The sequence below is a fragment of the Trichechus manatus genome, unplaced genomic scaffold (assembly GCF_000243295.1).
Source record: "Trichechus manatus latirostris isolate Lorelei unplaced genomic scaffold, TriManLat1.0 scaffold00125, whole genome shotgun sequence".
Lineage (NCBI taxonomy): Eukaryota > Metazoa > Chordata > Mammalia > Sirenia > Trichechidae > Trichechus > Trichechus manatus.
The window spans coordinates 1,272,959-1,284,911 of NW_004444061.1; the positions used below are offsets into that span (position 1 = coordinate 1,272,959).

The following is an 11,953-nucleotide window of genomic DNA, read 5'->3' on the forward strand; positions in this document are numbered from 1 at the left end:
AAACTGACAGATAGTGGAAATCCAACCATGGTGGTGTTATAAAAGAGAAGAGGCACAAAGAGACTGAGGAAAGATGGCCACGTGAAGATGCATCTACATGACACAGAACACTTGGGTCTATCAAAAAACTGAGAGAAATGAGAAAGGATCTCTGCTTACAGCCTTCATAGAATATGTGACCCTGGTGACAACCTGCATTCAAAGTACTAGCTTCCAGAGCTGTGAGGCAATAAATTTCTATTGTTTAAAGCCACACACTTTGTTGTACTGCCACAACAGTCACAGGAAAAATAATGCACACTCCACCTGTTTGTTTCTCTCATCATCCCAACCTAGTCCCAAATGCTCTATTTCTACAGCGCTGCTTATTAACCTCTTGACAAAATTCATTCATGCTGCCTCCAAGACTTCAGATTCTGCCTCCAAGACATGCTTTCCAGACTCATCAATCTATCTTTACCACCTTCATCCGAAAATGGAAGGTAAATTCAGGAAATCTGAATGGGCTTCATACCATTCTGATTATTGATGTACACCTACTACTCACTTATCGATGATTTCATTATCCAACATTTGGCATTTACGGCAATAGTAAAAAATCTACTATCCGACTCTCTTCACCTTAACAACGTACATATGGTAGTAATAAAATGCCATGGTGTGAGGCAAAGTGACACTGGCTGTGATGGTTATGTGTTAACTTGGCTGGGCCATGATTCTCAGTGGATTGGAAGTTATGTAATGGTGTAATCTGGCAGTTATGTAATGATGTGGTCACCCTCCATTTTGTGATCTGATGTGGTCATCCTCCATTTTCACATAATGCCTATTTTTGCATAACTACCTGGTCCTTGGAAACTAACCATGTTGATAAGTGCAGAGTGTGTCTATTTTGTATGCTCTAAGCATTTGGTAAGGAGCCCTGGTGAAGCAGTGATTAAGCGCTCGCTGCTAACCAAAAGGTCATCGGTTCAAACCCACCAGCTGCTACATGGGAGAATGATGTGGCAGTCTGCTTTCACAAAGATTATAGCCTTGGAAACCCTATGGGGCAGTTCTACTCTGTCCTATAAGGTCACTATGAGTCGGAATCAAGTCAGTGGCAACTTGGTTTTGGTAACCATTGAGTTGTTTTTAATACTGTAAAAATATTTTATAAAACTGCAAGAAATAGAATTAAACATAATTTTTAGCATACGAAAGGTCTTTTCCAAAAGTAAGCATTTGTTTTACAGGGGAAATTATTTGACCAGTGACATTTAATAAAGGGCTGCATTTGAATTGTTTTGACTTCCTAATATTTCACTCAGTCAGCATTCTTAAATTATTTCACATATGTGTATGTTAGGACCTATCAATCTACAATCTTTTTAAGGTTCTATGTATTTTGTATCTCCCAACAGAGTTTAATAAGCACTTGTCAGACTGATTGATTCAGAAATACTTGTCGTTTATTACTGCTAAGATAATGGAGCAACCACTTAAAAGTCAATATTCATATATGCTAGAATTTTTAGCATCATTTTCAATACACAGTCTTTTTAGCTACAGCATATAGGACATTCACATAGAAGCTTGATAAACAAAAAAGAAAACTATCGTTAAATGTTACTAACACGTAGAGGAGCAAAATTGCTAAACAAGTCCAAGTTGAATTCAACAACATAGTAAATGAATAAGCTTTACATCAGTCTACTAGAACACCACTTCCTCAACTTGACAATGCATTAAAAAAAAAAAGCTTGCCAAGTCCCAACAGAAACCCACTTATTAAATGGTGGTTGCCTTCAGAATGAAAGAGACTGTATATTTTTTGAAAACACATACGTATAATCCATCAATGTAACCAAGAAAAAAATGCTACTTTGCCATCTTGATAGATGACAAAAAGTTGTTTTCTAAAATATACTTCAGAAGGAAAAATCATTTTAAAATGCAATAGATTAAGGCTGATTTCTGAGCAAACTGTCCATAAGCCAAATGTGGCTCACACAGTATTGGATATAAAATGATTACACATTGACCCTCGTGAGCTATTAGTAAAGAAATATTCATCATAAAGACAGAAGTCACCAAAGTATAATAAATATAATAGGTGGCCTGTATTTCAAAGACATACTGAGAAAAGCAAATATCCATAAAATTTGTTTTTATACAAATTTCATAATTATTGGACCAACCAAAATAATGGCAAACGAGAATTATAAGAGAGGTATGGACCTTTGAAACGAAGATGTTGCTAATAATAATAATCAATCTATGCAGCGTTTTAAGGGGACCACACAGATAATAAGTGGCAAAGCCAGGTTCAAACCCAGGTCTTTCTGACTCAAAACCAAACCAAACATTATTACACCTTCCTTCTAGCCCCTTAAGAAAACTGACTATGGCAAGAGTCCTCAAAAAGCATTAGTAATTTTGAAAGAACCAAGAATTAGGACCATTCCCTTAGCTACACGGGCTAACGCTTCCAACAGTGTTTTAGTAAAAAGATGCTGAAAATTAATTTTGAAATCTGTATATATTTCATTATCATATATACATACATATGTGTGTACATATGTACATATGTGTGTATATACACACACACATATCTTAGATAATATTCTTAGAACAGGAAAGGTGTTTTACCTTTTTTGTTCTTTCTTTATTTGATTTTACCCTATTCAGCCAGAGGTTTCCATTGTCTTAAAAATCATTACTGCTCTTATGGTAGAAATTCAAAGAGAAAAAGTCAATATGAAGTTTTTAACTCTTAAAATATATTCTTCATTCATTCATTTATTCAACAAATATTAACTAAATATCAATTATGTGCCAGGTACTTCTCCATTCTAGATACAGCAGTGAACAAAATAAATCTTGAAACAGACAGCATGTATCTGTGTGTGTGTATACATGAAATAATGACAAGTTTTGTTGAGAGATAAGGGGTTCTATATTCCCTTTACACATCAAGAGTCAGTCCTGGGTGATTTCAGATAAGACAGCTTTACAATAAGTCACAGTGTAGAGAGGAAGGGGTATATGAAGTAAAGGAACCTTATACCAGTCAAGAAAAAAACGTTGCACTATTAAGAAAAAGTGAAAGAAGGAAAAGGGCAAAGCAGTCATACTAGAGTGTCCTGGGATCTTAGGGTGAGGATGAATTGGTGGAAATAACCTGATAGGTTTGGGAGAAAAATCCCAGTACAAAAGGGCTTGTTCCTTCTCAGGACTCCAAGAAAATCTTTGTGTTGAGTATGAGTCCAGCAAGGCCTACAGGCTCCTCTAATGAGCCCATCAGAGCTGAGAGAAGACTGTGGAAGTCATCTTCTCAAATCCTTCACACTGCAGAGTAGTGCAGAGAAAACATCCGAGATCATCTGCTACCTGGAGGTTGAGATAAACACCTTAAGAGGACCAGGGCATTAGAATAAGCCTTGGAGTTGAATCAAGGATGGAACAGAAAATAAGAACCTGAAACTAGAAGCTATGACAGAAGATTGGTGCCAGAACCATCCCCAAGAAGCCAGGTTGGATTAGCCACAATATTCTAGACTTGAGATTGCCTCACCTCACTCTTAGAGGGCTTCCCCTACACCTAGAATCCATTTTCTACACCTAAAAGCAGAACAGGGAAGGGCTACACCTTGAAAGAGGAGAAAAATACCACTACTGGGGAGTAGAACTTTGAATTGATTAAATATTTACTAAAAAGAGATTGAAATAAATCCAGAAAGACTGAGAAAAGAATAAATTACTTTGAATCAGTGTTCTCACAATCCCCACCATCGTTGTAAATGGGGATTCCAGAGCAACAAAGAACCAAATGCATAAAATAAAAGTACACATTTTAAACCACATCTAAAATATTGAATATAAAATTCCAGCCTTGCTATATTCTTAACAGGTAGTCTAATGTATATATAAGTGCCAGTACTTATTCTCAACAATGCTGCTATCTTTATAAATTTCATAATTAAAAACAGATAACTAGAATTATAGCTAAATTCCTAGAGTAGGTGACTTCTATTAACTATAACAGATTACACCCAGAAAGAAAAAAAACAATCAGGTAAATAGCATCCTCTAAAGAATGCTATCTGTAGTGGACTGAATTGTAGCTCTCAAAAGATATGGCCGCCAGGAACTTCAGAATGACCTTATTTAGAAGAAAGGTTTTTGCAGAGGTGGTTAAGGTGAGGATTTTGAGATGAGATCATCCTGGATTAGGGCGATCACTAATTCCAATGACAAGTGTTGGTGTAAGGGACAGAAAAGTAAAATACAGACACAGGGAAGGCAATGTGAAGACAGAGACAGAGATTAGAGTGATACATTTACAAGCCAAGGAACCCTAAGGATTGCTTACAACCACCAGAAGCTCGGAGAGAAGTATGGATAAGATTCTCCCTCAAAGCCTCCAGAAGTCGGCCCTGCTGATGACACCTTGATTTCAGATTCTGGCCACCAGAATTGTGGGAGAATAAATTTGGTGTGTGTGTGTGTTTAAGCCATTGAATTCAGGGTAATTTGTTACTGCAGCCCTAGGAAACCAACATGCCATCTAATCATGTATACTTCTCTAGGTGTGCTACACGCTGTGTTAAAAATACCATGAGGCTCTAGGAAGACAAGCACGATCAATGTGGAGGAGTAAGATTGGTCTCCCAATGTGGGGCTGGAAATCCCAGCAACATTGTCTTCTCTTTGGGCTTCAAAATGAAAAACTGTGTTTCCCCACAGAGACTTTACAGACGAAGATGCCCTCATGGAGGAAAGTTCCACCCTACAGATTGTCATATGACAAGACACTCCTTCTTGTCACTCAGACCTCAGCTAAATGCCACGCCTTCAAAGACGGCTTCGCTGAGCATCCCATCAAAAGCCCTCTTTCCCCTGGCTTTCCCTCATTTGTTTGCTTATGGATATATGATCCAGTTATCCTTTAGAATGCAAGCTCCTTGATAGCAGGAGTTTTATGTGTTCCTTGTTCTCAGGGGTACAGGTACTCTATCAATATCATGGAAGAAAGGAAGGAAGAAATCATGGGGTAATGATTATTTTCTTCCCACTACTTCCTTCTCATTAGCATTATTCATGTCACTCCTAAGTTTGCTATGGCCTAGTTTTGAGAATCAGGCACTGGAGAACACAAGGTCCTGTAGTCCTAAATAGCACTAGGCAAAGGATTTAAAGGAGAATTAGGGAGGGGGGAATCACAATTTATGAAAGAGAAAAGAGTTCTTTAAAACATTATAGGCTCTCACTCAGTGCTAGTCCTTCTAAGTCAGGAGTATAAAAGTAAGGAATGGCCTATATTTTATAAAAATAATAATAAAAAAAAAAAAACAAACCTGTTGCTGTTGAGTGGATTCCAACTCACAGCTACCCTACAGAACAGAGCAGTACTGCACCATAAGGTTTCCAAAGAGCGGCTGGTGGATTTGAACTATTGACCTTTTGGTTAGCAGCTGAGCTCTTAACCCCTGTGCCACCAGGGCTCCACAAAATATTTAAAATCCATTAGAAAATGTATTCTGTAACTGGTGGATCGTTTTAAGAGAGCTTACATTACAAAGTGAGGATTTTTATCTATTGAGTTTTCCTGAAGTAGGATACAGCCATGTTGCTAACTGACATGATATGCACTACAGAATTTTATCTTTTTCACAACTGAATCATAAATAGGTTTTCAGGGTAAAAGGGATCAGGAAAAAAGTAAATACACCACTTACATTTCAATGGAAAACTGACTTTAAATAAGAAGACGTCTAAGAAATGTCTCTTTATCCTACACTTTAGTTAAAATTTCTCTGCTCAAAGAAATTCTTTCAAAAAGACAAAGACAGAGGATGTATTCATGTAAAACTCTAGAAAAATTTAAAAATATATGCTTGTATTCATATCAGATACGACACAATGGTTTTTAAGACCAGAAATTTAGTATAATTATGCATAATATATATTCATTTTTAATTACAAAAATTTTATTATTTGTGCTTTGACCTCTACAAACTTATTTTTCATAAAAGTGTATTAACTATCATGTTATTAAAGAGTTTCTTAATGCAGTATCACATTCTGAAATTTAAAAAAAAAACCTACATTCCTATTATGTTACAGATTAATATTTGTTCTCAGAAGTATTTCCAAAAAAAAAAAAAAATCTTACCAGACATAAACTGTGTAATAGAGGATAATTCCATTTGGCTCCAGAGGTGGTTGCCAAGACAACTTTACCATGACACCAGACAACTGTTTTACAGAGAAGTCTTGCGGGGGAGAATCAGGGGCTGAAAAGTTAAAGTGTAGAATAATATATTTTATTAAACTTATATAACAAAAGGTTAAAATGGAAATTCACAAAACTCTTCATATAAACTTTCTGGTAAATGAATTGGGCATAGTGCCTTTCTCGGGTACACGAGAGACTGACTGTTTACTTTCAAAATGAGATGATAAAGAAAGATTTTTCATGGTGGTGTTAGAACATCTGTTTCTGTGATTCAATGGAAAAAAATATTTCATGAGAAAAAAGAGTGAAAGGGTATGTCACAGTGATTCACCTACTGTTCAAATACATCTTGGTAACTTGTCATCCTCTAATAAAAGCAAAAGCTTTATTGGGGTGAATAAATAGAATATACAGTATAAGAGTTCCCCAGACAATAAAAAGAGGTGGGGAAAAAAAATCACACACCAAGAAGTGGCAAAGTGACAAGCATAACACTGGGAGAGCAGTTAAAATGACCAATCCCACAGATGAAGACTACATTCCTCAATTTCAGTTATGTCATTAAACTGTGAAATAATATCAAAATCTGTTCACTGAATTTTCAAAATTGAATGCCTTACAAAGGAAACACTACATTGCACATAAATAGAAAATGGACAGTTTAAGATCTACTTCCATTCTGCTATCACAGTGTAAGGATTCAATTACTTTAGCTAGTCTGCACTGAATAAGGAGCAAAAAATTACTGTAAAGTAGTTAGACAAGTTTACAATTCCAATTAAATATTTAGAATATTTTCTTAGCTGCTATATAATAATACTGTAAAATCTTAGAATATTAAAATATAATTTTTGTGTATAAAAGAATACCAAAAAAAAAAAAAAAAAAACCAAACCCTTTGCCGTCGAGTCGATTCTGACTCATAGTGACCTGATAGGACAGAGTAGAACTGTCCCATAAGGTTTACAAGGAGTGCCTGGTGGATTTGAACTGCCAATCTTTTGTTTAGCAGCTGTAGTTCTTAACCACTATGCCACCAGCATTTCCTATAAGAGAATATAACTTACTAAAACTTCAGTTCATCATCATAGTTACGCATGAAGAGCAAACTAGCCATGTGGCCAATAGAAATTCTGAGAATTTCTATTTTGGACAATGTTAACTGTTACATGTACCAGTCAGTATTTCTGACAATTTGGAGAAAATGCCACCTGAATTTTTTAAATTTATTTTTGCATTTCTCAATAATCTCAGATATAGTTGCATGTGTACGTGTGTTGTGTGTGTGTGTGTGTGTGTGTGTGTTTGCATGTGTTTTCATTATTTGGTAACAACTTTTTTAAAAAAAAGTTTATTGAAAAAATGTTTCTGAGTTGTAAGGAATAATGCTGACAGCTGTATTTAGTATTTTCATTTTGTTTTTCTCACTGACACTACAGTAAAAATGTTATCAAATACTGATTATCACAGGAATCCATATATCACTTAGAGATATCTTCTTCCTAAGATATGAATTATCTCTGAGAACTCTCATTTGTCACGACAAAAGCCTACGACTACTACCCTAATATTTTTGCAAAACCTAGCTTGTGTTTATTATTGAAAAAAAGGATTTCAATAAAAAATAACGTTGATTTAGGACATCGTACATTGTAACTAAGCATTTTTATTTTATATTGTACTTTAAGATGCCCGTGTAAAATACCTGGTAATTCTGGGCACTTTTATATTCAATCCTCAGTATACTCTTGACTTTTTTTTTAGTAAAATTTCACACTAGATCTCAAATTCTCGCTATTAGGATTATTTCATTAAATTATAAAATAAAGAAGTGGGTACTATATCTAGAAGGGCACTGCTAAAAATGGTTTAATATATCTTATCTTGGATATTATTATTAATATCCTTTAACGATTGTCCATTGATAAGAATTTATTTATCAAGTTAATTTTCACTTTGACAGCAAAGAGAATCTAACTATAAAAAAATGAAAATTAGGACAGGTAAGTTTGGATGGAGAAGTAATCCATGGGAAGAATAACCCATGAGAGGCATCACACTTGGAAACTGAGGCAACACAGAGCACGCTACTAGGAGGTATGGAGTACTTTGTCATGTACTTTAGGGAAGGCTAAAACATGGAAAAGGAAAAGAGGGTTTCAATAAATAAGAGAAATCCAGAAAAAAAAGTCTGCCTTCCTCTAGAAGTGTCTACTGCACATTTTGTCCTGGTGAATGACTCTAGGCCCTGGACAGCCATAGGGTTCAGACTAGCTTGAAGGTAGAGAAATGAGGAGGGGAAAAAAAAAATACCACACAAACATTTATCTTACATCCAAGGCCTACCCTCGTGCCAAGAGAACTTTCTTTTAGAGAAAAATGATCATTCTCAAGATATACAATGTATAAAATATAAAATGTTAATACTAATCTCAAATATCTCCCTCAAAAAGTAATTTTCTTAGCATGATAGATGCCTACGACTTGGTGAAGTACCAGTACCAGTGTAAAGCTGATTTTATTCAGGTTCAAAAAAGGTATGTTTAAGTATTCACTATGAAGGTTATTAACACTCAGAAATAGCATCATGGCCAATTATGTAGAGAGACCTGGAAAGTAGCCTGAACTCATTAGCAAGCTAATCTTAATACCATCAAAAATGTTGAAAGTTGACATAAAGAGAATCTACTATAAAACTTACGTTAATGTCTATTCTAATGAATTTAAATTTGAAAAGCAGTCATAACAAACATCAGTTAATGTTCAAGCTGTTCAAATTTTTAGCCTTAAAAATTCCCAAGAAAAAATATTACTATTATTTTAAAGAGTACTGATGACTCCAGATACAAGAAAAGCATTTTATACTTTATTTTACCGAAAGCAAATCTGACTTTGCTAGCTTCTTGAAATCTCTGTATAATGCTGACATGCCACCTCACTGATAGCCAAGGTTAGGGAAATGTTTACATTAGGTATTCATTCTATATACACATTTCTTGAAATGTGATGGAATCAAAGTGTATCAGTATCTGCTATTATATTTACCATCTTCTTCAGTCAGTATACTTATGGGTGTACTCCGAACTCCTTCACCTTTGAGGGTACTCGCAGATACCTCAATCACATATTGGGTATATTTCTTCAATCCTAAATTGAAATAAAATAAGTAAGTTGAGACTTACAAAATATCCTTTAATCATACACAAGAGACAAACTATGAAATGGCTCTCAATAATCTTTCTAAAGTAAAAACTAAATAGAAATGTAGTTCTTCAGTAATAGCACCTGCAATTATGAAGACAAAATGATAAAGGATAAGGTGAAAAAAAGACTTAGAGTTACTCCCAGCTTATTTAACCAAAATCCAGAGTTGTCATAACCTTTATAAAAATAATCACACTTAACATTTATAACATAAAAACAAGAGAGTATTCTGTGGTCCTGTGAATTACTTTTATGAGTTAAAGGACGCTTTCAATATAAATGTAAATATCCAACATTAGGGTTTTTTTTTTTCTTTTACCTCTAATTCTCTGGGTCAAAGAGGTTGTATTTATAGTTCTTTCCTCATTTTCATTCTTACTCTTGAGATAAATTGTATATTTTTGTATGATTCCATTGGGATTACTTGGAGGAAGAAATGATAGCTCAATCTCTCCAGAAGAAATATTTTTGTAGGTAATGTTTTCTGGTGCACTATCAGGCACTGAAAGAAACAAAAATATAAATGTATAAAACAACTCCATCCTAAAATTCTATTCTACTGAAATTCTCACCCAAGTGCACTAGGATATGTATATAAGAGCATTCACTAGAGTGTGATTATAATAAACATCCTAAATGGAGTAAGGTGTAAATAAATTATACTACAACCAACTGCATAAGAAAAATTTCATCTCAAAGGAAAATGACTACAGAATAACGTTTATAGGATGATATTTTTATTAAAACATTTGTGACTGAAATACTCTCTCTTGCACTGGAGAATATGCAGAAGCAAGAAAGAGGGTTGAAAAACACTTTAAAAATCTATCTGTCCTCTATTAATAATACAATAAAGGTTAATAGGTTAGTTTCAATGCAAAACAAGACCTATGGCAAGACAAAACACTTCTCCTAGATATGAAGCTGCATAGTGTGACCTGACAGCAAAATACTTTCCTCAGGAATACAGGATATAATTACTGAAAGCACTAATTTTCTGTATCCAATAACGTTCTTGCGGTATTGAATTTAGTGTTCTAAAATGGTTCTCTATGTATATTTAAATGTAAAATCTATATACAGAATTCCAATTCTGGCAAAATATTGGAATAGATGTAAAGAATAAACTGAATGACTATCGTAATGAAAATAAAATTCTGTATAAAATTAAAACAAATTTTCTTTTAAAGAAATTGTGGAGCTGACAATAAAGTTAGAAATTTGTGATAGCCAAAAACAAACAAACCAACAAAAAAGAACAAGGAGGAGGAGAAAGAGAGGATGAAGCAAACAAAGAAATAAACAAACAACAATAACAACAAAAGAAAAAACAGAAATCCTGATATAGAAGCTGGTACTAAAGCCAGCTTCACCTTGAAGGGTACTGACCAATTCCTGCTGATCTTGTGTGTCTGTACTAACAGCTGTGTTAAATGCCAGGGAAAAAAGATACAGCCTTGGACCAATTTAAGAGTGAAGGATAATCCTGAATAAGGAACTGGGACACCAAAAGAATACCTCAGTCAGAGCCACTATTTGACACCTCTGGGGGATACCTTGACTTCTACTACAAGGTACCACAGAATTCAGTGTGAGTGTACCTTTAAGACTTTTGCAATGTGGTATATTCACCTATGGTGAATGGAGGATGGAAAAATAAACCCACCATGCAGAAAAGGACAGAAAAGAAACTTATTTTCTCTTGCTGTCCCTCTGGAGAATGGGGTAGAAGAGTAAGAAAAATTATCCCCTGAGATTTTAGAATTGCAAGCCAGTCACCAGGAACAGATGTGGCCCAAATCTATGCTACCTACACAGCTTTAAAAAAAAACAAAAACAAAAACAAAAAAAACCTCAACTTCAGAATTTAAATTAAAATGAAACTGTAACCCTGATTTGATATCACTCCTAAGCAACTAACAGACATACACACAACTCCTCTCTGGAAAAACTCACTTTCCACTCAAGTCACAAAAATTTCCCATAGATAAAGTTTCAAGGGAATATGATCTTCCAGATAAAATCACCAAAAACACAAGCAAATCAGACACCTATAGTGAGAAGCAGCTAAGAAAAAGGAAAAAAAACACACACACAGAGCAGAGTCAGATGTCTAAAGACTTCAGACATTAGAATTATCACACAAAGAATAAAAATATGTATATTTAATATATTTCCAGATATTAAACAGATTTGAAAATATGAACAAAAAATACTTTAAATAATTGCAAATAATATAAATAACCAAGCAGGTTATAAAGAGATCCAGACACACCTTTTAGAAATGAAAAACAAAATAAATGAAATGAAAACTAGCTTGATGTGTTAAAGAACAGATTAGACAATGATCAAGAGAAATTCAGTGAAATGGATTATAGGGTTGAAGAAATTATCAAGAATGCAGATCAGCTAAAAAGCATATGGAAAATATTAAATGGTAATTAGGAGACATACAGCATATGCTGAGAGATTCTAAAATTAACTTCTAGATCAAGATAATATAGACAATGAGAAAGAAGAAATATTTGA

General features: G+C 34.4%; 1 protein-coding gene across 1 annotated transcript in view; it reads right to left on the reverse strand.

The window, feature by feature from the left end:
- The window catches only part of PTPRQ (protein tyrosine phosphatase receptor type Q), a 274,890-nt gene that overhangs the window by 195,294 nt on the left and 67,643 nt on the right, over positions 1 to 11,953 (reverse strand). Inside the window, exons 15-17 of the mRNA XM_004384638.2 lie at positions 9,744 to 9,926; positions 9,266 to 9,367; positions 6,158 to 6,278 (exon numbers count right to left, since the gene is read on the reverse strand). Of these exons, the coding sequence (XP_004384695.2) occupies positions 6,158 to 6,278; positions 9,266 to 9,367; positions 9,744 to 9,926 (406 nt within the window). The remainder of the gene's footprint in view (positions 1 to 6,157; positions 6,279 to 9,265; positions 9,368 to 9,743; positions 9,927 to 11,953) is intronic.